The 26,548-nt window shown below is 51.4% G+C and overlaps 1 protein-coding gene across 5 annotated transcripts in view; it reads right to left on the bottom strand.

Moving 5' to 3' along the window:
* The window catches only part of comp (cartilage oligomeric matrix protein), a 136,523-nt gene that overhangs the window by 7,912 nt on the left and 102,063 nt on the right, over positions 1 to 26,548 (bottom strand). For all 5 annotated transcript variants that reach the window (XM_070859602.1, XM_070859598.1, XM_070859600.1 and 2 more), the window contains 11 exons: positions 25,153 to 25,305; positions 17,817 to 17,921; positions 17,578 to 17,685; positions 14,417 to 14,576; positions 12,370 to 12,488; positions 11,189 to 11,241; positions 10,549 to 10,742; positions 8,223 to 8,401; positions 5,978 to 6,026; positions 4,972 to 5,168; positions 4,066 to 4,238 (listed from right to left, as the gene is read on the bottom strand). In XM_070859602.1, the coding sequence (XP_070715703.1) occupies positions 4,066 to 4,238; positions 4,972 to 5,168; positions 5,978 to 6,026; positions 8,223 to 8,401; positions 10,549 to 10,742; positions 11,189 to 11,241; positions 12,370 to 12,488; positions 14,417 to 14,576; positions 17,578 to 17,685; positions 17,817 to 17,921; positions 25,153 to 25,305 (1,490 nt within the window). The remainder of the gene's footprint in view (positions 1 to 4,065; positions 4,239 to 4,971; positions 5,169 to 5,977; positions 6,027 to 8,222; positions 8,402 to 10,548; positions 10,743 to 11,188; positions 11,242 to 12,369; positions 12,489 to 14,416; positions 14,577 to 17,577; positions 17,686 to 17,816; positions 17,922 to 25,152; positions 25,306 to 26,548) is intronic.

Raw genomic sequence — 26,548 nt, 5'->3', positions numbered from 1 at the left:
CCACGATGCTGAGAATGACGTGAGTAGCACGTGTAGCGAGTTGGTCGTACCGCAGGGAAAGGGTCCACAGCCAGATAGGGAATGGAAGACCACCAGGAAGAGCAGTGCAAGGAAGGTAGTGCAGGGGTCCCCTGTGGTCATCCCCCTGCAAAACAGATACACTGCTTTGGGTACTGTTGGGGGGGTTGACTCATCAGGGGAGGGCAGCAGCAGCCAAGTTCATGGCACCGTGGCTGGCTCTGTTGCACAGGAGGGCAGGAAAAAGAGTGGGAGAGCGATAGTGATAGGGGATTCAATTGTAAGGGGAATAGATAGGCGTTTCTGCGGCCGCAACCGAGACTCCAGGATGGTATGTTGCCTCCCTGGTGCAAGGGTCAAGGATGTCTCGGAGCGGGTGCAGGACATTCTCAAAAGGGTGGGAGAACAGCCAGTTGTCGTGGTGCACATTGGTACCAACTATATAGGTAAAAAAAGGGATGAGGTCCTACAAAACGAATTTAAGGAGCTAGGAGCTAAATTAAAAAGTAGGACCTCAAAAGTAGTAATCTCGGGATTGCTACCAGTGCCACGTGCTAGTCAGAGTAGGAATCGGAGGATAGCGCAGATGAATACGTGGCTTGAGCAGTGGTGCAGGAGGAGGGATTCAAATTCCTGGGGCATTGGAACCGGTTCTGGGGGAGGTGGGACCAGTACAAACCGGACGGTCTGCACCTGGGCAGGACCGGAACCAATGTCCTAGGGGGAGTGTTTGCTAGTGCTGTTGGGGAGGAGTTAAACTAATATGGCAAGGGGATGGGAACCAATGCAGGAGACAGAGGGAGACAAAAAGGAGACAAAAGCAAAAGAAAGAAAGGAGATGAGGAAAAGTGGAGGGCGGAGAAACCCAAGACAACGAACAAAAAGGGCCACTGTACAGCAAAATTCTAAAAGGACAAAGGGTGTTAAAAAAACAAGCCTGAAGGCTTTGTGTCTTAATGCAAGGAGTATCTGTAATAAGGTGGATGAATTAACTGTGCAAATAGATGTTAACAAATATGATGTGATTGGGATTACGGAGAGGTGGCTCCAGGATGATCAGGGCTGGGAACTCAACATCCAGGGGTATTCAACATTCAGGAAGGATAGAATAAAAGGAAAAGGAGGTGGGGTAGCATTGCTGGTTAAAGATGAGATTAATGCAATAGTTAGGAAGGACATTAGCTTGGATGATGTGGAATCTATATGGGTAGAGCTGCAGAACACCAAAGGGCAAAAAAGTTAGTGGGAGTTGTGTACAGACCTCCAAACAGTAGTAGTGATGTTGGGGAGGGCATCAAACAGGAAATTAGGGGTGCATGCAATAAGGGTGCAGCAGTTATAATGGGTGACTTTAATATGCACATAGATTGGGTTAACCAAACTGGAAGCAATACAGTGGAGGAGAATTTCCTGGAGTGCATAAGGGATGGTTTTCTAGACCAATATGTCGAGGAATCAACTAGGGGGGAGGCCATCTTAGACTGGGTGTTGTGTAATGAGAGAGGATTAATTAGCAATCTCGTTGTGCGAGGCCCCTTGGGGAACAGTGACCATAATATGGTGGGATTCTGCATTAGGATGGAGAATGAAACAGTTAATTCAGAGACCATGGTCCAGAACTTAAAGAAGGGTAACTTTGAAGCTTTGAGGCGTGAATTGGCTAGGATTGATTGGCGAATGATACTTAAGGGGTTGACTGTGGATGGGCAATGACAGACATTTAGAGACCGCATGGATGAACTACAACAATTGTACATTCCTGTCTGGCGTAAAAATAAAAAAGGAAAGGTGGCTCAACTGTGCCTATCAAGGGAAATCAGGGATAGCATTAAAGTCAAGGAAGTGGCATACAAATTGGCCAGAAATAGCAGCAAACCCGGAGACTGGGAGAAATTTAGAACTCAGCAGAGGAGGACCAAGGGTTTGATTAGGGCAGGGAAAATGGAGTACGAGAAGAAGCTTGCAGGGAACATTAAGACGGATTGCAAAAGTTTCTATAGATATGTAAAGAGAAAAAGGTTAGTAAAGACAAACGTAGGTCCCCTGCAGTCAGAATCAGGGGAAGTCATAACGGGGAACAAAGAAATGGCGGACCAATTGAACAAGTACTTTGGTTCGGTATTCACTAAGGAGGACACTAACAACCTTCCGGATATAAAAGGGGTCGGAGGATCTAGTAAGGAGGAGGAACTGAGGGAAATCCTTATTAGTCAGGAAATTGTGTTGGGGAAATTGATGGGATTGAAAGCTGATAAATCCCCAAAGCCTGATGGACTGCATCCCAGAGTACTTAAGGAGGTGGCCTTGGAAATAGCGGATGCATTGACAGTCATTTTCCAACATTCCATTGACTCTGGATCAGTTCCTATCGAGTGGAGGGTAGCCAATGTAACCCCACTTTTTAAAAAAGGAGAGAGAAAACAGGGAATTATAGACCGGTCAGCCTGACATCGGTAGTGGGTAAGATGATGGAATCAATTATTAAGGATGTCATAGCAGCGCATTTGGAAAGAGGTGACATGATAGGTGCAAGTCAGCATGGATTTGTGAAAGGGAAATCATGCTTGACAAATCTTCTGGAATTTTTTGAGGATGTTTCCAGTAGAGTGGACAAGGGAGAACCAGTTGATTTGGTATATTTGGACTTTCAGAAGGCTTTCGACAAGGTCCCACACAAGAGATTAATGTGCAAAGTTAAAGCACATGGGATTGGGGGTAGTGTGCTGACATGGATCGAGAACTGGTTGTCAGACAGGAAGCAAAGAGTAGGAGTAAATGGGTACTTTTCAGAATGGCAGGCGGTGACTAGTGGGGTACCGCAAGGTTCTGTGCTGGGGCCCCAGCTGTTTACACTGTACATTAATGATTTAGACGAGGGGATTAAATGTAGTATCTCCAAATTTGCGGATGACACTAAGTTAGGTGGCAGTGTGAGCTGCGAGGAGGATGCTATGAGGCTGCAGAGCGACTTGGATAGGTTAGGTGAGTGGGCAAATGCATGGCAGATGAAGTATAATGTGGATAAATGTGAGGTTATCCACTTTGGTGGTAAAAACAGAGAGACAGACTATTATCTGAATGGTGACAGATTAGGAAAAGGGGAGGTGCAACGAGACCTGGGTGTCATGGTACATCAGTCATTGAAGGTTGGCATGCAGGTACAGCAGGCGGTTAAGAAAGCAAATGGCATGTTGGCCTTTATAGTGAGGGGATTTGAGTACAGGGGCAGGGAGGTGTTGCTACAGTTGTACAGGGCCTTGGTGAGGCCACACCTGGAGTATTGTGTACATTTTTGGTCTCCTAACCTGAGGAAGGACATTCTTGCTATTGAGGGAGTGCAGCGAAGGTTCACCAGACTGATTCCCGGGATGGCGGGACTGACCTATCAAGAAAGACTGGATCATCTGGGCTTGTATTCACTGAAGTTCAGAAGAATGAGAGGGGACCTCATAGAAACGTTTAAAATTCTGATGGGTTTAGACAGGTTAGATGCAGGAAGAATGTTCCCAATGTTGGGGAAGTCCAGAACCAGGGGTCACAGTCTAAGGATAAGGGGTAAGCCATTTAGGACCGAGATGAGGAGAAACTTCTTCACCCAGAGAGTGGTGAACCTGTGGAATTCTCTACCAGAGAAAGTTGTTGAGGCCAATTCACTAAATATATTCAAAAAGGAGTTAGATGTAGTCCTTACTACTCGGGGGATCAAGAGGTATGGAGAGAAAGCAGGAATGGGGTACTGAAGTTGCATGTTCAGCCATGAACTCATTGAATGGCGGTGCAGGCTAGAAGGGCCGAATGGCCTACTCCTGCACCTATTTTCTATGTTTCTATCCCTGGGGAGAGTGCGACCCTTGACCCCCGGGGAGACTGCGACCCCTGGGTAGACTGTGACCCCTGACCCTGGGTAGACTGTGACACCTGACCCCTGGGCAGACTGTGACCCTGAAACCCTGGGGAGACTGTGACACCTAACCCCCGGGGAGAGTGCGGCCCCTGCTCCCGATGAGACTGACCCCTGACTCCTGACCCCCGGGAGATGGTGCCCACCTGATGTATCCGACCTGTGGCCGGTGCTGCAGGAACCAGCGATACGAAGTCTTGTCTTTCCACCCAACGTTCCGAGGGTCTTTCCACAGGAGTCGGACCTGATCACTGGTGTCCCCGGTGTGCCAGAGTGCATTGCGCAGATGTTGCCCGGGGCCAGTCTGAGATTTCACCGCCTGTGTACAGCAGAGTGAGATATTCCATCAGTACAGGGATCTGTGGGGTTTGGAGAGGATTATCACAAACCCTTTACCTCAATTACAAGTTTGAGGGCCAGGAAATATTGAAACATGTCAATGATACGGTAAAGCACAACCCCTTACAGGCAGTGCACAGGCGATCAGTATCGATTATAGCTCACCAGCAAAGGATTCTTCATCCGCAGATCGAAAGCATGTCACCTTGACACTGTGCAACGCCCCTCTACCCCCCCCACCCCTCCCCTTCCCCACTTACCTCCTCTCCTCACCGCCCCTCTCCCCTCTCCTCCCCCCTCTCCCTGAGCCCCCCCTTCCCTTGCCCCGTGCCCCCCTCACCTACCCTCTCCCTGTGCCTCCCCTCGCCCCGCGCCCCCTCCACAAAAGCAGGGAGGCATTGTTACATTTAACCGGGGGTGGAGGGGGAGGTGGTGACGTGGGGAGGGGCTGATGGGACGTAGGGGGAGGGGCGATGAGGGAGTGGGGAGGTGAGTTGAGGGGAGGTGGGGAGGGGAGGTGAGGGGATGGGGGCGGGGAGCGGATGTGAAGGAGGTGGGGAGGGGATGTGAGGCAGAGGGGAGGGGGGTAGGGTGGGAGGGCGTGACAGGGAGGGGGTGAGGAAGCGGTGGGGGAGGGGAGGGGAGGGGACGTGTCTCCGGCCTGTGGGCTGGGCCCGGTGATGTGCAGATTGTGGATAGAGGCGCTCACCCACCTTGAGCTGGATTCCAGGGTCGGCCACAGCGCGGAAGGGATTGGCCTGCCAGTACGTTTGCTCGGTCTGTTTCCACATCACCACGTAGAAGCTGGAGCTGTCCTGATAGCCGAAGATAAATCCAGCATAATCATCATCAGTCTCCGTGTTCACGTGAAACGTTCCTTCAAAATCCACACCGTTAAAGGCCGTGTAACCTGTGGAGAAGGCACAGGACACAGAATAAATATTGAACAATGTCGGGGTCACTAAGGGCCGGGGGGTTGTATCGGGTCGGGGAGGGAGGGGTCGGGGGGAAGAGTGGGGCGGAGGATCCGGTGGGGGAGCAAAGGGTCGGGGGGGAAAGGTCGGTCCCTGTATCGTCTCTGTCTCGACACCGCAGCTGTAAAGTGGAGGAGCAACAATGTCTGAGGGAGAGGCGAGTACACCCGCGATGTATGGATGCCAGGCAGCAACTCCTTCATCACACAGCACGGGTTAGATACAGAGTAAAGCTCCCTCTACACTGTCCCATCAAACACTCCCAGGGCAGGTACAGCACGGGGTTAGATACAGAGTAAAGCTCCCTCTACACTGTCCCATCAAACACTCCCAGGGCAGGTACAGCACGGGGTTAGATACAGAGTAAAGCTCCCTCTACACTGTCCCATCAAACACTCCCAGGGCAGGTACAGGGGGTTAGATACAGAGTAAAGCTCCCTCTACACTGTCCCATCAAACACTCCCAGGGCAGGTACAGCACGGGGTTAGATACAGAGTAAAGCTCCCTCTACACTGTCCCATCAAACACTCCCAGGGCAGGTACAGCACGGGGTTAGATACAGAGTAAAGCTCCCTCTACACTGTCCCATCAAACACTCCCAGGGCAGGTACAGAACGGGGTTAGATACAGAGTAAAGCTCCCTCTACACTGTCCCATCAAACACTCCCAGGGCAGTATAGTATTGATTCAACCACTGAGCAATCTCTTCTTCAGTTAAAAATATTAAAAGATGAAAGTTCTTACCCACAGCGAGACCTGGGTCACTATTCATTGTCTGCACAATCTCCATCCCCTGCAATATCACATTAACCAGGAGTGAGACAACACTGCAACACATCTTGAAAATAACTCACAAACCTTTTCAAATCAAACTTGTTACATATCTGGAATGCTTGTGTCAGTCGGAGCTGCACAGGCCTTAAAGGGCATTGGTGTGATGTCAGAGACTTGCAAAGATCATACGGTTGATATTTTACCCTCACCACATCAGTCAGTCAGCTGGAAACAGTTACTGTGAACTGCAAACTCTACCATAAATAATCTTTCAAATTAACAGCCTCAAACTAAATCTGTCAGATAGACATGTCTGAGTTGGACATTGCGCAGTGTCAGGGTCATCATTACAGATTAACTGAAGTTGATGAATGGGAAAGCAAGTTGTGAGGAGGACACAAAAATCAGCAAAGGGATATAGACAGACCAAATGAGTGGGCAAAAATTTGGCAGATGGAGTATAATGTGGGAAAATGTGAGATTATCCACTTTGGCAGAAATAATAAAAAAGGAAATTACAATTTCATTGGAGAAAAGTTGCAAAATGCTGCAGTACAGAGAGACCTGGGGGTCCTTGTGCATGAAACACAAAAAGTGAGTATGCACGTACAGCAAGTGATCAGGAAAGCAAATAGAACGTTGGCCTTTATTGCAAGGGGGATAGAGTATAAAAGTAGGGAAGTCCTGCTACAACTGTACAGGGTATTGGTGAGGCCACACCTGGAGTACTGCGTGCAGTTTTGGTCTCAGTATTTAAGGAAGGATATACTTGCATTGGAGGCTGTTCAGAGAAGGTTCACTGGTTGATTCTGGAAATGAGGGGGTTGACTTATGAGGAAAGGTTGAGTCGGTTGGGCCTATACTCATTGGAGTTCAGAAGAATGAGAGATGATCTTACTGAAACTTAAAAAGACAATGAGGGGGCTCGACAAGCTGGATGCAGAGAGGATATTTCCACTCGTAGGGGAAACTAGGGGACATAGTCTTCGACTAAGGGGCCGCCCATTTAAAACTGAGATGAGGAGAAATTTATTCTCTCAGAGGGTTGTAAATCTGTGGAATTCTCTGCTCCAGAGAGCTTGGATATATTTAAGGCAGAGATAGACTTTGAGCGATAAGGGAGTAAAGGGTTATGGGGAACGGGCAGGAAAGTGGAGCTGAGTCCATGGTCAGATCAGCCGTCATCTTATTGAATGGTGGAGCAGGCTCAAAGGGTCAAATGGCCGACTCCTGTTCCTATTTCTTATGCTCTTATGATGGACTTGAGCCTAACCATGGTTATTTCAGCAGTGGGTAAGGTCATTGTACGTGAGGCAGTTTAAAACATTTTCAGACAAGGGCTCAGGCTCTTTAAATAAACACAAGTCGGCCTCCCTCCCGGCCACAAGTGGAGAAATCTGTCTGTCAGTAAAGCCAGGCGATCTCAGGGTGGGTCTTATACTGACAGGAGAGGTTCTCAGGGTGGGTCTTATACTGACAGGAGAGGTTCTCAGGGTGGGTCTTATACTGACAGGACACGATCTCAGGGTGGGTCTTATACTGACAGGAGAGGTTCTCAGGGTGGGTCTTATACTGACAGGAGAGGTTCTCAGGGTGGGTCTTATACTGACAGGAGAGGTTCTCAGGGTGGGTCTTATACTGACAGGAGAGGTTCTCAGGGTGGGTCTTATACTGACAGGAGAGGTTCTCAGGGTGGGTCTTATACTGACAGGACACGATCTCAGGGTGTGTCTTATACTGACAGGAGAGGTTCTCAGGGTGGGTCTTATACTGACAGGAGAGGTTCTCAGGGTGGGTCTTATACTGACAGGAGAGGTTCTCAGGGTGGGTCTTATACTGACAGGAGAGGTTCTCAGGGTGGGTCTTATACTGACAGGAGAGGTTCTCAGGGTGGGTCTTATACTGACAGGAGAGGTTCTCAGGGTGGGTCTTATACTGACAGGAGAGGTTCTCAGGGTGGGTCTTATACTGACAGGAGAGGTTCTCAGGGTGGGTCTTATACTGACAGGAGAGGTTCTCAGGGTGGGTCTTATACTGACAGGACACGCTCTCAGGGTGGGTCTTATACTGACAGGAGAGGTTCTCAGGGTGGGTCTTATACTGACAGGAGAGGTTCTCAGGGTGGGTCTTATACTGACAGGAGAGGTTCTCATGGTAGGTCTTATACTGACAGGACACGCTCTCAGGGTGGGTCTTATACTGACAGGAGAGGTACCTGGTTTAGGACGACCCAGTTCGGATCAATCTGTGCATCTCCCTCAGGGTCCAGGACCACCGTCTGATAGGCTCGGAAATCAGTGAGCGTAATCTGGGCATTCTCAGGACAAGCATCGATGACATCAATCACCTTATCGTCATCAAAATCACCTTCGCAGATATCGCCCAGCCCATCACCTGTCAGACATTTCACACAACACGTTTCTCTGAGTGACCTCGCATTAACTCAGCGCTTCCAACCATCTCATAGTTATTCCTGACCTGACCATTGTGTCTCTGTTGGCACTATGCTAATCCCACTGCCCCGCTCTCTCCCCATAGCCCTGTATCAATCCCCAAACTAATCCCACTGCCCCGCTCTCTCCCCATAGCCCTGTATCAATCCCCAAACTAATCCCACTGCCCCGCTCTCTCCCCATAGCCCTGTATCAATCCCAAACTAATCCCACTGCCCCGCTCTCTCCCCATAGCCCTGTATCAATCAACAAACTAATCCCACTGCCCCGCTCTCTCCCCATAGCCCTGTATCAATCCCAAACTAATCCCACTGCCCCGCTCTCTCCCCATAGCCCTGTATCAATCCCCAAACTAATCCCACTGCCCCGCGCTCTCCCCATAGCCCTGTATCAATCCCAAACTAATCCCACTGCCCCGCTCTCTCCCCATAGCCCTGTATCAATCCCACAGTAATCCCACTGCCCCACTCTCTCCCCATAGCCCTGTATCAATCCCACAGTAATCCCACTGCCCCGCTCTCTCCCCATAGCCCTGTATCAATCCCACAGTAATCCCACTGCCCCGCTCTCTCCCCATAGCCCTGTATCAATCCCACACTAATCCCACTGCCCCGCTCTCTCCCCATAGCCCTGTATCAATCCCACACTAATCCCACTGCCCCGCTCTCTCCCCATAGCCCTGTATCAATCCCACAGTAATCCCACTGCCCCGCTCTCTCCCCATAGCCCTGTATCAATCCCACACTAATCCCACTGCCCCGCGCTCCCCCCCCCCCACCAATAGCCCTGTATCAATCCCAAACTAATCCCACTGCCCCCCTCTCTCCCCACGGCCCTATCAGCATGAAAGTTCCCCCATTCTTACCTCACTCCCACTGTTCCTCAGCCTCTCACTGAAGCTTCTGCCAGCTCCAAACATGACTCCTCGCTACATCACCCGACATACACTGCAAGCCCCCTCGCCCTGTCTCACCCCCCCATGCCCTGTCTCATCCCCCCTCGCCCTGTCTCACCCCTCCCGCACTGTCTCACCCCTCCCCACGCCCTGTCTCACACCTCCCCACGCCCTGTCTCACCCCCCCCACGCCCTGAATCACCCCTCCCCACGCCCTGTCTCACCCCTCCCCACGCCCTGTCTCACCCCCCCTCGCCCTGTCTCACCCCTCCCGCACTGTCTCACCCCTCCCCACGCCCTGTCTCACACCTCCCCACGCCCTGTCTCATCCCCCCTCGCCCTGTCTCACCCCTCCCCACGCCCTGTCTCACCCCTCCCCACGCCCTGTCTCACCCCCCCCACGCCCTGTCTCACCCCCCCCACGCCCTGTCTCACCCCCCCCACGCCCTGTCTCACCACCCCCCCCCGACCTGTCTCACCCCTCCCCTCACCCTGTCTCCCCCTCTCCCCCCCACACTTTCACCCCTCCCCCACGCCCTGTCTCACCCCCCCTCGCACTGCCTCATTCCCCCCTCACCCTGTCTCACCATCCCCCCCTCGACCTGTCTCACCACCCCCCCACACACTCTCACCCCTCCCCTCGACCTGACTCACCCCCGCACACACACGCTTGCCCCCTCCCTCAATCTAGTGCTTGAACGCCCAACGCATCAACCTCAAAATGCTTCTCCTCAACCCCAACTACCTGCCTGATCTCTAACATCTGGAACCTCCTTTAGGCCCACATGCCACTGTGAGCACCCAGCTCTTCTGCATCGAGCCCGATTCCTCCCTCTCTTTCTGCCCCACTCCCTCATACTGTGCCCCTCTGTCTCCTGCCCCAGTGTGCTGCCCATCTCCAGTGTGAGACACTAAGAGAGACAGAGACTGAGACAGAGAGAGACAGTGATCAGAGAGAGACAGAGCGAGAGAGACAGAGAGAGAGAGACACAGAGTGAGAGAGAGAGCAAGAGACAGAGAGAGACAGTGATCAGAGAGACAGAGCGAGAGAGACAGAGAGAGAGAGAGACACAGAGTGAAAGAGAGTGCAAGAGACAGAGACACAGAGAGACACAGAGAGCAAGAGACAGAGAAAGATAGAGAGAGAGAGAGACAGAGAGAGACAAAGATAGAGAGGGACATTTGCCACTCACCATCACGATCTTCTTGTGCTGGATTAACTACCAGCCGGCAATTGTCTGGTCCAGGAGGGTCAGTGTCAGGAATTCCATCATTATCATCATCGTCATCACACTCATCGCCCAGTCCATCCCCGTCTGTGTCTAGCTGGGCGCTGTTAATGACCATTGGGCAATTGTCTCTGGTGTCCTGGTGCCCATCACCATCACTGAGAGCGGAGAGAGAAATAACATCCCAACCGTTCACTGTTACATTAATACTCCACCCCACACACTCACCCTCACCCACTCTCACCCACCCTCACACACACACACCCTCACCCACTCTCACCCACCCTCACACACACACACCCTCACCCACTCTCACACACCCTCACTCACACACACTCACCCTCACCCACCCTCACTCACACTCACACACACTCACCCTCACCCACCCTCACACACCCTCACCCACCCTCAGTCACACTCGCATACTCCTCCTTCTCCTGCCACTGAGCCCACAGCTCCAGGCTGCTGAGTGGCCGTGTGTGGAAGGCTCAGGGTGAGCATTGTTGTAAGTGAGCTGTGAATAGCTAGTGTCTCAGGGCTGCTCTGCTCCTGCTCACTGTATACTGTCGGAAGCCCACACCCCTCCCTGGAGTTGCCCCCTCACCTGTCCATGTTGGTGTCACAGGAATCACCCACGAGGTCATCATCACCGTCCAGCTGAAAAATCAAATCAAAATCAGCATCAAATCAGGACCATTAAATTCCACCGGTCCCAGCGCAGTGGGGACTGTAACCGATAGCGGGACACCCAGAGACCGAGTGACCCCAGAGAGACCGAGTGACCCCAGAGAGACCGAGTGACCCCAGAGAGACCGAGTGACCCCAGAGAGTGACCCCAGAGAGACCGAGTGACCCGAGAGAGACCGAGTGACCCCAGAGAGACAGAGTAACTCCAGAGAGTGACCCCAGAGAGACCGAGTGACCCCAAAGAGACCGAGTGACCCCAGAGAGACAGAGTGACCCCAGAGAGACAGAGTGACCCCAGAGAGACAGAGTGAGTGACCCCAGAGAGAGAGTGACCCCAGAGAGACAGAGTGACTCCAGAGAGACAGAGTGACTCCAGAGTGACCGAGTGACCCCAGAGAGACAGAGTGACCCCAGAGAGACAGAGTGACCCCATAGAGACAGAGTGACCGAATAACCCCAGAGAGACAGAGTGACCCGGGCGGTGGGTCCCAGGAGGAGGGCGAGGGTCCCGGGAGGAGGGCGAGAGTCCCGGGAGGAGGGTGATGATCCCGGGAGGAGGGTCCCAGCCGGAGGGCGAGGTTCCCGGGCGGAGGGTCACAGGAGATGGGCGAGGGTCCCAGGAGGAGAGCGAGAGACCCAGGAGGAGGGCAGGGGTCCCAGGAGGAGGGCGAGGGTCCCGGGAGGAGGGTCCCAGGAGGAGGGCGAGGGTCCCGGGCGGAGGGTGAGGGTCCCGGGAGGAGGGTCCCAGGAGGAGGGCGAGGGTCCCGGGAGGAGGGCAAGGGTCCCGGGCGGAATGTCCCAGGGGGAGAACGAGGGTCCAGGGTGGAGGGCTAGGGTCCCAGGAGGAGGGCGAGGGTCCCGGGAAGTGGGCGAGGGTCCCGGGCGGAGAGCGAGGGTCCAGGGCGGAGGGCCCCAGGTGGAGGGCGAGGGTCCTGGGCGGAGGGCGAGGGTCCTGGGCAAGGGAGCCGGGTGAAGGGCGAGGGTTCAGGACAGAGGGTGAGTGTCCATAGGCAAGGGTCCCGGACGGAGGACGAGGGTCTCGGGCAGAGGGCGAGGGTCTCGAGTGGAGGGCAAGGGTTCTGGGCACCTGTCATTTACCTGATCGGGATTACTAATGTTTAGGCAGCTGTCACAGGCGTCTCCAACCCCATCGCCGTCCCGGTCCAGCTGATCCCGGTTTGGAACTCGCTCACAGTTATCCAAACTGTTCTTGATTCCTGGAAATAGTAGTGAATGATTGAAATCCATAGCACATCAAATTAGGGACAAGAAATGACCATCAGCTCCCAACCCCAGGCCAACCCCCGATCTCCGGCCTTCAGCTCCTGACCTCTGGCCTTCAGCCCCTGACAGGGCTTTAAGCTAATGAAGTGGGTGGGAGAGGGGGGAGATTCAGGAAAGTGTTGATTTAAAAGCAGCAAGAGAAATATCAAGGCTCTAGAGCAGAGCAAAGTTTTGGGTAAAAATAAGCAGAGTGGGTCAGGAAGGGACAGAGCGAGTAACAAAGGTCACAGGGCATCTGTGACATCATCAAGAAATAGAAAAAAGTCAAAGCTAAAGGCACTATATCTGAATGTGCAAAACATTCACAACAAAATAGATGAATTAATAGCGCAGATAAAAACTAATAGGTTTGAACTAATAGCCATTACGGAGACGTGGTTGCAAAGTGACCAAGGTTGGGAACTAAATATTCCAGAATACTTAACTTTTATAAGAGATAGGCAAAATGGAAAAGGAGAAGGGGTAGCCCTGATAATAAAGGATGGGATAAAGACAGTAGCGAGAGAGGATCTTAGCTCGGAAAATCAAGAAGTAGAATCAGTTTGGGTAAAGCTAAAAACAGCAAAGGGCAAAAAACATTGATGGGAGTTGTTTACCACAGTAGTGGTAATGTTGGGCAGAGTATAAATCAGGAAATTAGAGGCGCACGTAACAAGGGTAATATAGTAATCATGCAAGACATTAATTTAGTTATAGACTAAATATGCAGTAATAGCGCAGAGGATGAATTCATGGAATACATACAAGATGGTTGAAGAATAAACTGGGGAACAGGCTATTTTAGATCTAGTATTGCGCAATGAGATTAATTTAAAAAGGGGCCTTTCGGGAAGAGTGATCATAATATGCTAGAATTTTATATTGAGTTTGAAAGTGATTTAATTAAGTCCAAAACTAGAGTCTTAAATCTAAACAGAGCAAGCTATGTCAGTATGAGGGGCGAGTTGGCTAAGGTAGGTTGGGAAACTACATTGAATGTTATGACGGTAGACAAGCAATGGATAGCATTTAAAGAATTAATATATAATTTACAACAAACATACATTCCTTTAAGGCACAAAAACCCCACAGGAAAAGTGGTCCAACTGCGGCTAACAAGAGAAGTTAAAGATAGTATTAGATCAAAGGAAGAGGCTTATAATGTTGCCAAAAAGAGCAGTAAGCCTGAGGATTGGGAGGATTTTAGAATTCAGCAAAGGAGGACCAAGAAATTGAAAAGGAAAGAGAAAAAAGATTGAGAGTAAATTAGTAAGAGATATAAAAAGATTGTAAACGTTTCTATAGGTATGTAATGAGGATGAGATTAGTGAAAAAGTGGACCCATTAGAGGCAGAGACAGGACAAATTATAATGGATAATAAGGAAATGATAGAGACATTAAACAAATACTTCACGGTAGAAGACACAAACTGGTATATCTGGGAAGGTGGAGTTGAGTTAGAAGTTCAGCCATGATCTTATTGAATGGCGGAGCAGGCTCGAAAGTCTACTTCTGCTTATTTTTCCTGTGTTCTTACGACCTCTGGCCATCAGCTCCCGACTCCTGTCCATCCCAATCTCTGCATGTTTGCAGACCCCAGTCCATCTCCCCAATCTCTGCCCTCTCCTCAGTACTAGTACAGGTCCAAGACCGAGAGCACTGGGCTAACCGTTGCCACAAACCAGCAATGGGTGACAGGGTTTCATAGAACCCTTGGTTTTGTCCCGCCTTTCTCTTGCTGCGGGGCTCAGTGAGTGAGGCTCCTCCGTCTGACCCGCTCCCTGACTGCCGAGTTAACCCTGGTACGGAGTAACTCGGCGTAATCAACTGCGAAAGATTCTGATTCCCCAGGAGACCGCACCTTCCATTCCGTGACCTTACCATCTCCATCCATGTCATGATCACACGCGTCTCCTTTCCCATCACCATCGATGTCCTGCTGATTATTGTTAACGATCAGTCTGCAGTTATCACACAAATCTCCAAAATTATCCTTGTCTGCGTTTCTCTGGTTGACATTTGCGATCAGAACGCAGTTATCCTGTGAAAATTAGATGGGGTAATGTCACCTAAGTTTAATTCGGCAGCAGCTCCCAAACCCACCACCTCTACTACCTAGCAGGACAAGGGCATAAGAACATGTCAGCTCCACTTCCCGGCCCGCTCCCCATTACCCTTCACTCCCTTATCGCTCAAAAATCTATCTCCGCTTTAAATATATTCAACGACCCAGCCTCCACAGCTCTCTGGGGCAGAAAATTCCACAGATGATACAAAGATGGGTGGAAAAGCAAGTTGTGAGGACACAACAAATCTGCAAAGGGATGTAGACAGGCTCAGTGAGCGGGCAAAAATTTGGCAGATGGAGTATAATGTGGGAAAATGTGAGGTTATCCACTTTGGCAGAAATAATAGAAAAGGAAATTACAATTTCATTGGAGAAAGTTTGCAAAGTGCTGCAGTACAGAGAGACCTGGGGGTCCTTGTGCATGAAACACAAAAAGTGTTAAATGGGCGGCCCCTTATTCTAAGACTATGTCCCCTAGTTTTAGTTTCCCCTATGAGTGGAAATATCCTCTCTGCATCAACCTTGTCGAGCCCCCTCATTATCTTATAAGTTTCAATAAGATCACCTCTCATTCTTCTGAACTCCAATGTGTATTGGCCCAACCTTCTCAACCTATTCTCATAAGTCAATCCCCTCATCTCTGGAATCAACCTAGTTGAACCTTCTCTGAACAGCCTCCAATGCAAGTATATCCTTCCTTAAATACGGAGACCAAAACTGTATGCAGTACTCCAGGTGTGGCCTCACCAATACCCTGTAGAGTTGTAGCAGGACTTCTCTGCTTTTATACTCTATCCCACTTGTAATAAAGGCCAACGTTCCATTTGTCTTCCTGATTACTTGCTGTACTTGCATACTAACATTTTGTGTTTCATGCACAAGGACCCCCAGGTCTCTCTGTACTGCAGCACTTTGCAAACTTTCTCCAATGAAATTGTAATTTCCTTTTCTATTATTTCTGCCAAAGTGGATAACCTCACATTTTCCCACATTATACTCCATCTGCCAAATTTTTGCCCGCTCACTGAGCCTGTCTACATCCCTTTGCAGATTTGTTGTGTCCTCACAACTTGCTTTCCCACCCATCTTTGTATCATCAGCAAACTTGGCTACATTACACTCGGTCCCTTCATCTAAGTCATTAATATAGTTTATAAATAGTTGAGGACCCAGCACCGATTCCTGCGCACCCCACTAGTCACTGTTTGCCAATCTGAAAATGATCCATTTATCCTGACTCTGTTCTCTGTAAGTTAGCCAATCCTCTATCCATGCTAATATATTACCCCCAACCCTGTGAGCTTTTATCTTGTGCAGTAATCTTTTATGTGACACCTTATTGAATACCTTCTGGAAATCCAGATACACCACAAACACTGGTTCCCCTTTATTCACCCTGCTCATTACATCCTCAAAGAACTCCAGCAAATTTGTCAAACATGATTTCCCTTTCATAAAACCATGTTGACTCTACTTGATTGAGTTATGCTTTTCCAAATGTCCCACTACTGCTTCCTTAATAATGGACTCCAGCATTTTCACAACGACTGATGTTAGGCTAACTGGTCTATAGTTTTTTGTCTGCCTCCTTTTTTAAATAGGGGCGTTACATTTGCGGGGCATCAGGTGCTTGGGAACACCATCATCTCCACATTCCCCTCCAACTCACACACCATCCCGACTTAGAAATATATCATTGTTCCTTCATTGTCACTGGATCAAAGTCCTGGAACTCTCTCCCTAACAGCACTGTGGGAGAACCCTCACCACACGGACTGCAGCGGTTCAAGAAGGCGGCTCACCACCACCTTCTCAAGGGGCAATTAGGGATGGGCAATAAATGCCGGCCTTGCCAGCGACAGCCAGATCCAATATACAAATATTTTTAAAGTGCCGAATATCAAAAGGAAATTCATCCCAGAAACTATTCCCTGAGATTGATCCCTGATCCCAGACACTGAGCCCTGAACCCAGACACTGAGCCCTGAACCCAGAGACTGATCCCAGATCCTAGAGACTAATTCGAGATCCCAGAGACTGATCGCTGATCCCAGAGACTGATCCTAGATCCTGGAGACTGATCGCTGATCCCAGATCCTGGAGACAGATCCCAGAGACTGATCGCTGATTCTGGAGACGGATCCCAGAGACTTTCCGAGCTTCTCGCAACCATTTTCTGTTATTATTTTGACCAAATTAATTTTTTTTAAAGAAAACCTGAAATAACTTCTATTTCTATAGCACCTTTCACATCCTCAGAACGTCCCAAAGCGCGTTAGAGCCAATGAAGTACTTTTGGAGTGTAGTCACTGTTGTAATGTGGGAAACGCAGCAGCTAATTTGTGCACAGCAAGCTCCCACAGACAGCAATGTGATACTGACCAGATAATCTGTTTTAATCCCTCAGTACTGCCCCTCCGACAGTGCAGCGTTCCCTCAGTACTACCTCTCCGACAGTGCGGCACTCCCTTAGTACTGCCCCTCCGACATTGCGACACTCCCTCAGTACTACCTCTCCGACAGTGCGGCACTCCCTTAGTACTGCCCCTCCAACAGTGCGGCGCTCCCTCAGTACTGCCCCTCCGACAGTGCGGCGCTCCCTCAGTACTGCCCTTCCGACAGTGCGGAGCTCCCTCAGTACTACCTCTCCGACAGTGCGGCACTCCCTCAGTACTGCCCCTCCGACAGTGCGGAGCTCCCTCAGTACTACCTCTCCAACAGTGCGGCACTCCCTCAGTACTGTCCCTCCGACAATGCGGCACTCCCTCAGTACTGCCCCTCCGACAGTGCGGAGCTCCCTCAGTACTGCCTCTCCGACAGTGTAGCGCTCTCTCAGTACCGCACTGGAGTGTCGGCCTGGATAATGTAGGAGCTCGAGTCTCTGGAGTGGGACTTGAACCCACAACCTTCTGACTCAGAGGTGTGAGTGTTATTCACTGAGCCAAGGTGATAATCTATTTAATCAAACACCAACCTGCTGGTTAGGAACTCCATCTCCATCTGCATCATCATCACAGGCATCTCCAATCCCATCTCCATTTGCATCTTCCTGCCCAGAATTTGGCACTGTCACACAGTTATCCTGATACAGGAGCACAGCACATCAATCAACAAACATTCATTTACTCTTCTTTCCATCACTTTCCTCTCCTTTTTTCTCAGTTCCTCCTTCCTCACTCTATCACTCTATCTCTTAATACATTCAATCCGTACCTTGCGGCAGTTTCTTTCAGGACATTGGAGTGTCACATCTGGAAACCCATCGATGTCTGTGTCCCTTCCACATGTATAGCCGTTTCCAGCCCAGCCGATTCCGCACTGTAGCAATTAGAAAAATAAAGACATAAGAAATAGGAGCAGGAGTCGGCCATTTGGCCCATCGAGCCTGCTCCGCCATTCAATAAGATCATGGCTGACCATCTTAATTAATATCATGAACAGAAAGGAAGAGGACGCTAACTGGTATGGTGCGGATATTGACGATGCAACAGATTATTGGAGAGAAGCCCTTAAACTATTGAACCTCCCAAAGCATGTGCAGCACAATTGGCTTTGTGTCAGACTGTTTACATTCGGTAAACCAGTCAGTTAACAGCCAGTGACCCCTCACATTCCCTCTCCCACCTTAGCTCATCAGTGAGCACCTCTTCGCTTTTTATTTCCAGTGTTCTTTAGTCATCACTGAGTTGAGGTTGTGTGTCTGTGTACATATTTCTGTTAACATATACTTGAGTGTAAATAGATTTGTACAAGTGTGTGCTTGAGTGTGTATATGTCTGATATTTGTGTGCCTACTGCAGTCCCGGGAATGGGAACTTTCCTTGTCTGCTGCCCCTCTCTCTCCCCCGGTCACTCTCCCCTACCCCGTTCCACTGTCCCACTCGCTCCCCCCGGCCCTTCCCCCCCCCATTCCATCCCTCTGTCCCACTCTATATCCGCCACCCCCACATTCACTCCCCCCTCCTGTCCCTCTGTCTCCCGCTCTCTCTCTTTCCCTGTCCCTCTCTCTCACTCTCCCCTTCCCTCTCTTTCACTCTCCCCTCCCTCTCTCTCACTCTCCCCTTCCGTCTCTCTCTCTCCTCCCCCCACCCCGTCCCTCTCTTTCCCCCTGATCCCTCTCTCTCTCTCCCACCTTCCCTCTCTCCCCGCCCCCCCCACCTCCGCCCCCTCCCGGTCCCTCGCTCTCTTTCCCCTGGTCCCTCTCTCTCTCCCCCCCCCGTCCCTTTCTCTCTCTTTCCCCCCTGATCCCGCTCTCTCTCTCCCACTCCACTCCCCCTCATTCTCTTTCCCCCCCAGTCCCTCTCTATCCCCTCCCGATCCCTCTCTCTCCCCCCACCGATCCCTCTCTCTCTCCCCCAGGTCCCTCTCTCTCCCCCCGATCCCTCTCTCTTCCCCAGGTCCCTCTCTTCCCCCGGTCCCTCTCTGTCCCCCTCAGGTCCCTCTCTCTCTCTCCCCCCCGGTCCTTCTCTCTCTGCCCTGTCCCTCTCTCTCTCTCGCTCTCTCTCTCTCTCTTTCTTACCATCCCTCTCTCTCTCTCTCTCTCTCTCTCTCTCCCCCCATCCCTCATCCCTCTCTCTCTCCCCGGCCCCTCTCTCTCCTCCCGTCGCTCTCTCTCTCTCTCCCCTCCATCCCCCTCTCTCTCCCCCCGTCCCCCTCTCTCTCCCCCCGTCCCCCTCTCTCTCCCCCCGGTCCCTCTCTCTCCCCCCCCGACTCTTCCTCTCTCCCTTGGTCCCTCTCTCTCTCTCTCCCCCCACCCATCCCTTCCTCTCTCCCCCGTCACTCTCTCTCTCTCTCTCTCTTTCTCTCTCTCTCTCTCCTACCGTCCCTCCCTCTCTGCCCCGTCCCTCTCTCTCTCCCTCTCTCCTACCGTCCCTCCCTCTCTGCCCCGTCCCTCTCTCTCTCTCTCTCTCTCTCCCCCCATCCCTCTCTCTCTCTCTCTCTCTCCCCCCCACCTTCCCTCTCTCTCTCTCTCTCCCCGGCCTCTCTCTCTCCCTCCGTCGCTCTCTCTCTCTCTCCCCCCGTCCCCCTCTCTCTCCCCCCATCCCCCTCTCTCTCCCCCCGTCCCCCTCTCTCTCCCCCATCCCCCTCTCTCACCCCCCCGTCCCCCTCTCAGTCATGTATTCAACTGTCATTGTAACCCATGTATAAACTGACCTAAGTTGTACACCGTGGAAACACTGACCACTAGGTGGTGAACTTGTGGGAGACACTCCTAACCTGGACTTTCAGGTATAAAAGGGGAAGCTCCACCCATCCTCTTCACTTCAGTGCTGGCTAATAAAGGTTACTGGTCACAGAGTGACCTTCTCTCTAGTATGGGCCTCGTGTGCATTTGTACTGTATAGTAAGGACATATTATTGGCGACGAGAAACTGGGATTTAAACCACGTGAGCATGGCCACTACCAGCACAGACAAGAGGTACTGTGTTGGTGACGATTGGGAAGATTTTATTGAGAGACTACAGCAAAGTTTTGTCACTAAGGAATGGCTGGGACAGGATTTGGCTGACAAACACAGGGCCCATCTCCTGATGGTTTGTGGATCCAGGACGTACTCCCTGATGAAGGACCTTCTAGCGCCAGAGAAGCCGGCGGACAAGACTTTTGAAGAGCTCAGTAAGTTGATCGGGGAACACTTTAAACCGGCAAGCAGCATGCACATGGTGAGACACCGGTTTTACACGCACCGGCGGCGAGAAGGGCAAAGCGTTCCAGACTTCGTGGCAGACCTCCGGCGACTGGCGAGCCTATGTAAGTTCCCAGATGCATGTAGAGCGGAGATGCTGTGAGACTTTTTTATTGAGGGCATCGGGCACGCTGGGGTTTTCAGGAAACTGATTGAGACCAAAGACTTGACCCTGGAAACGGCGGCTTTGATGGCCCAGACATTTATCTCAGGGGAGGAAGAGACCAGAATGATGTTTGACAAAAATCTTGGTTTAAATGCAGCAAATGGACAGGGAGTCAACATTGTTAATGCGGCACACAGTTCTCCAGGCAGACAGGGGCAATCGGACATGCAGCATGTAGTCGAACCCAAAGGGGGAATTCAACAGAGACAATGGCTAGCTGAACGGCGATTCATACCATCGCAAGGGACAATGCGGCCAGTAACAGGGCCATCAACACCTGTCAATGGTGCGCTTAAGGACAGTTACAGAGACAGTCAGAGATGATCGACTGGTAATGGACCTTTTGTTTCCAACAGCGGCTCATGTTTGAGGTGTGGAGGCAAACACCCAGCCAGAGCTTGCAGGTATCAGCAATATACCTGCAGAAACTGCAACATCAGCAGTCACTTGGCACGTATGTGCAGGAAGCCTGCAGCCAGGTTGATGTACGAAGAGGACGGGCCCGATGTAAGCCCTACGAGGCCAAATGGACACTGGGGGAAATCGGTGGAAGCTGAAGTTCAGCGAGTTCATGTGGAGTACATATACAGTTCTAACACCAGGACGCCACCGATAATGATGAAAGTGCTCCTCAATGGCATCCCAGTATCAATGGAACTAGACACGGGGGCCAGCCAGGCCCTGATGAGTATCAAACAGCTCGACAAGTTGTGGGCATCCAAGGCCAGGAGGCCAAAATTATTGCCGATTGACGCACAGCTACGGACATATACAAAGGAGATCATTCCGGTGCTAGGCAGCGCCACGGTAGTCGTGACCCACAAAGATTCGGAGAACAGGTTGCCACTCTGGATTGTCCCGGGGGACGGTCCTGCACTGCTGGGGGGGAGTTGGCTTGCTGTCATGAACTAGAAATGGGGCGATGTCAATGCAATTTCTTCTGTGGAGCGAGTATCATGCTCACAGGTCCTGGACAAATTTGACTCACTATTTCAACCCGGCATTGGCACTTTCATGGGGACCAAGGTAGTGATTCACATAAACCCAGATGCCAGGCCAGTACACCACAAGGCCAGAGCGGTGCCGTATGTGATGCGGGAAAAGATAGAAGGTGAATTGGACCACCTGCTGAGGGAAGGCATCAACTCGCCAGTCGAATTCAGTGCCTGGGCGAGCCCGATTGAGCTCAAGGCGGATGGGTCGGTCAGGATATGTGGTGATTACAAGGCCACCATCAATCGGGTGTCACTCCAAGACCAGTACCCGCTACTGAGAGCGGAGGACCTCTTTGCGATGCTATCCAGTGGCAAACTTTTTTCAAAATTGGATCTGACCTCAGCTTACATGACCCAGGAGCTGGCGAGTGAGTCGAAGAAGCTGATCACCATCACGACACACAAGGGGTTGTTTGAGTACTACAGATGTCCGTTCGGGATTCGCTCGGCCGCCGTGATCTTTCAACGAAACATGGAAAGTCTCCTCAAGTCGATTCCAAGGACGGTGGTTTTTCAAGACGACATCCTCATCACGGGCTGCGATACTGAAGAACACCTCCACAACCTGGAGGAGGTGCTACGCAGACTGAACCGGGTAGGGCTGTGACTGAAAAAGGCGAAGTGCGTCTTCCTAGCTCCAGAGGTAGAATTCCTGGGAATGAGGGTAGCAGCAGACGGGATCAGACCTACTGCATCCAAAACGGAAGCAATCCAGAGAGCACCCAGACCCCGTAACACAACGGAGCTGCGTTCGTTCCTGGGGCTCCTGAACTATTTTGGTAACTTTCTTCCCAAATTGAGCATGCTGCTAGAGCTGCTACACGTGCTCCTACGCAAAGGTCGCGAATGGGTCTGGGGGGACAGCCAGGAAAGGGCTGTTGATTGAGCATGCAATTTGTTATGTTCCAACAATCTGTTAACGCTATATGACCCGTGTAAGAAACCTGTGTTAACGTGCGATGCGTCGTCCTATGGGGTCGGGTGTGTGTTGCAGCATGTCAATGTCAAGGGTCAGTTACAGCCGGTAGCTTATGCCTCCAGAAGTCTGTCCCAGGCAGAAAGGGGCTACAGGATGGAAGAAAAGGAAGCGCTCGCATGTGTATATGCAGTAAAAAAAATGCACCAGTACCTGTTTGGCAGGAAATTTGAGCTAGAGACAGATCACAAGCCCCTAACCTCCCTTATGGCCGACAATAAGGCCATAAATGCAAATGCGTCGGCCCGCATACAGAGGTGGGCACTCACGTTAGCCGCCTATGACTATACAATTCGGCATAGACCGGGCACTGAAAACTGTGCCGATGCACTCAGCAGGCTCCCACTAGCCAGCACCGAGGGGGCAACTGAGCATGGTGCTGAGATGGTCATGGCTGTTGAAGCTTTCGAAAGCGAAGGCTCACCTGTGACAGCCCGTCAGATTAAAGTCTGGACAAATAGAGACTCGCTGCTGTCTTTAGTCAAGAAATGTGTCCTGAATGGGGACTGGGCAGCCACGTACGGGCATGCCCTGAGGAATTGAAACCATTTCACAGGCGCAAGGATGAACTCTCGATTCAGGCCGATTGCCTACTATGGGGAAACCGAGTAGTCATGCCCCAGATGGGCAGAGAGGTGTTCATCAGAGAACTCCACAATGAGCACCCGGGCATTGTCATGATGAAGGCAATTGCCAGGTCACACGTTTGGTGGCCAGGGATAGATGCAGACCTGGAAATTTGTGTTCGTAGGTGCAACACGTGTGCCCAGCTGGGCAATGCGCCCAGGGAAGCCCCCCTTAGCCCCTGGTCCTGGCCCGCCAAGCCATGGTCACGCATCCATGTGGACTACACAGGTCCTTTCATTGGAAAAATGTTTTTGGTTGTAGTAGACAATGGATCAAGTGTGACATTCTCTGCCACGGTAGAAAGTCTACGGGCAATGTTCGCCGCCCATGGTCTACCGGACGTCTTGGTCAGCGGCAATGGCCCGTGCTTTACAAGCATTGAATTCCAGGACTTCATGGCAGGAAATGGTATCAACCATGTCAGAACGGCACCGTTCAAGCCGGTCTCAAACGGCCAGGCGAAACGAGCAGTGCAGATAATCAAACAGGGGATGCTCAGAATCCAAGGGGGTTCCCTACAAAGCCACTTATCACGCCTCCTGTTGGCCAATAGATTCCGACCACACTCGCTCACAGGGGTTCCACCTGCAGAGCTGCTAATGAAAAGGACGCTCAAAACCAGGTTATCCTTTATACAACCCACCAGGAAAGAAATTGTTGAGAGCAGGCGCTGGTCACAATGTGACTACCATGACGGGAATGCGAGGGCGCGATGTATTGATGCCAATGACCCTGTCTTTGTCCTCAACTACGCTGCAGGGCTCAAATGGCTCGCAAGCACTATGATTGCCAAAGAGGGGAATAGGATTCTGGTAGTTAAACTTACCAATGGACAAATCTGCCGCAAACACGTGGATCAAAAAAGGAGGTTCAGCAACCCCATAGAAGAAGCAGAGGAAGAACACGACGTAGAGTTCACTCCACCACAGGTGACCGAACACCGGAACCAAGTGGAGGAGAGCCCAGTCACTGTGGGCAGTCCGGACAGGCCTGAGGCACCGCAAACAGCAGACACTCAGGCCAGCGCCCAACAACCGGAGCCCCAACTCAGGCGCTCTACAAGGGAGCGTAAACCACCAGAGAGACTCAACCTGTGATCCCAATAAGACTTTAGGGGGAAGTGATGTCATGTATTCAACTGTCATTGTAATCCATGTATAAACTGACCTAAGTTGCACACCGTGAGAACACTGACCACTAGGTGGTGAACTTGTTGGAGACACTCCTAACCTGAACTTTCAGGTATAAAAGGGGAAGCTCCACCCATCTTCTCCACTTCAGTGCTGGCTAATAAAGGTTATTGGTCACCTTCTCTCTAGTATGGGCCTCGTGTGCATATGTACTGTATAGTAAGGACATATTACCCCGTCCCCCTCTCTCCCCCCAATCTCTCTCTCTCTCTCCGTCCCTCTCTCTCTCTCCCACCCCTCACTCTCTCTCTCTCTCTCACCCCGTCCCTTTCTCTCTCCCCCCATCCCTCTCTCTTTCCCAGTCCCTCTCTCCCCGATCCTCTCTCTCTCACCCCTGTCCCTCACTCTCTCCTAGTCCCTCGCTCTCTCCCCCCGTCCCTCTCTCTCTCTCTCTCTCACCGTCCCTTTCTCTCTCTCTACCCCTGTCCCTCACTCTCTCCCAGTCCCTCGCTCTCTCCCCTGTCCCTCTCTCTTTCCCCCTCCCTCACTCTCTCCCAGTCCCTCGCGCTCTCCCCCCGTCCCTCTCTCTCCCCCCCGTCCCTCTCTCTCTCCCCCGTCCCTCACTCTCTCCCCCCGTCCCTTTCTCTCTCTCTACCCCTGTCCCTCACTCTCTCCCAGTCCCTCGCTCTCTCCCCTGTCCCTCGCTCTCTCCCCTGTCCCTCTCTCTACCCCCGTCCCTCACTCTCTCCCAGTCCTTCACTCTCCCCCCCGTCCCTCTCTCTCTCCCCCGTCCCTCACTCTCTCCCAGTCCCTCGCGCTCTCCCCCCCGTCCCTCTCTCTCTCCCCTGTCCCTCACTCTCTCCCCCGTCCCTCACTCTCTCCCAGTCCTTCACTCTCTCCCCCGGCCCTCTCTCTCTCTGCCCCCTGTGCCAGTCACAGGATTGAAAGATAAAATGAAGTTTGCTTACAACACAAGTGATCTGGTCATTGGGTCCCACGTTGCACTGTGCGTCACGGTGGCACGGGTTTGGGGCCCCGTTTGCACAGCTCCTCTGCGGCCGACACCCCTTGCTCTGGTCCCCAGAGTACCCAGGCTTGCAGGCGCCGCATCGAAATGATCCCTGTGGAAATAGAAGGGAGTTTGTCAGCAACATGGGGAATATGAACAGGAGGCTTCCCGCTCGCCCATGGGGTTAGGTTGGATGAAGCTGCTGGAGGTCAAGATTCCAGTCCGCAAGGTCACAGGTCGACGTTTCAGTCTCCATGAGGTCGGAGGTCGAGGTTCTAAGGACAGTTTGACACTGTCTCATTTGGCTTCAACACACAACAAGGATGTTTAGATGTTCCTGCTTCTGTCCCTGTCCCAGTCCCTATCCCTGTCCCTATCCCTGCCCCTATCCCTGCCCCTATCCCTGCCCCAATCCCTATCCCAGTCCCTATCCCTGCCCCTATCCCTATTCCTGTCCCTATCCCTGCCCCTATCCCTATGTCCTAGGTGGAGTGTTTGCTAGTGCTGTTGGGGAGGAGTTAAACTAATATGGCAGGGGGATGGGAACCAATGCAGGGAGACAGAGGGAAACAAAAAGGAGACAAAAGCAAAAGACAGAAAGGAGATGAGGAAAAGTGGAGAGCAGAGAAACCCAAGACAAAGAACAAAAAGGGCCACTGTAAAGCAAAATTCTAAAAGGACAAAGGGTGTTAAAAAAACAAGCCTGAAGGCTTTGTGTCTTAATGCAAGGAGTATCCGTAATAAGGTGGATGAATTAACTGTGCAAATAGATGTGTGCAAATATGATGTGATTGGGATTACGGAGACGTGGCTCCAGGATGATCAGGGCTGGGAACTCAACATCCAGGGGTATTCAACATTCAGGAAGGATAGAATAAATGGAAAAGGAGGTGGGGTAGCATTGCTGGTTAAAGAGGAGATTAATGCAATAGTTAGGAAGGACATTAGCTTGGATGATGTGGAATCTATATGAGTAGAGCTGCAGAACACCAAAGGGCAAAAAACGTTAGTGGGAGTTGTGTACAGACCTCCAAACAGTAGTAGTGATGTTGGGGAGGGCATCAAACAGGAAATTAGAGGTGCATGCAATAAGGGTGCAGCTGTTATAATGGGTGACTTTAATATGCACATAGATTGGGCTAACCAAACTGGAAGCAATACAGTGGAGGAGGATTTCCTGGAGTGCATAAGGGATGGCTTTCTAGACCAATATGTCGAGGAACCAACTAGGGGGGAGGCCATCTTAGACTGGGTGTTGTGTAATGAGAGAGGATTAATTTGCAATCTCGTTGTGCGAGGCCCCTTGGGGAAGAGTGACCATAATATGGTGGAATTCTGCATTAGGATGGAGAATG

This window comes from Pristiophorus japonicus, chromosome 18, assembly GCF_044704955.1.
Source record: "Pristiophorus japonicus isolate sPriJap1 chromosome 18, sPriJap1.hap1, whole genome shotgun sequence".
Taxonomy (NCBI): domain Eukaryota; kingdom Metazoa; phylum Chordata; class Chondrichthyes; family Pristiophoridae; genus Pristiophorus; species Pristiophorus japonicus.
Note: the sequence above shows the minus strand (reverse complement) of the source record. Positions and strands in the feature narration are given on the sequence as shown.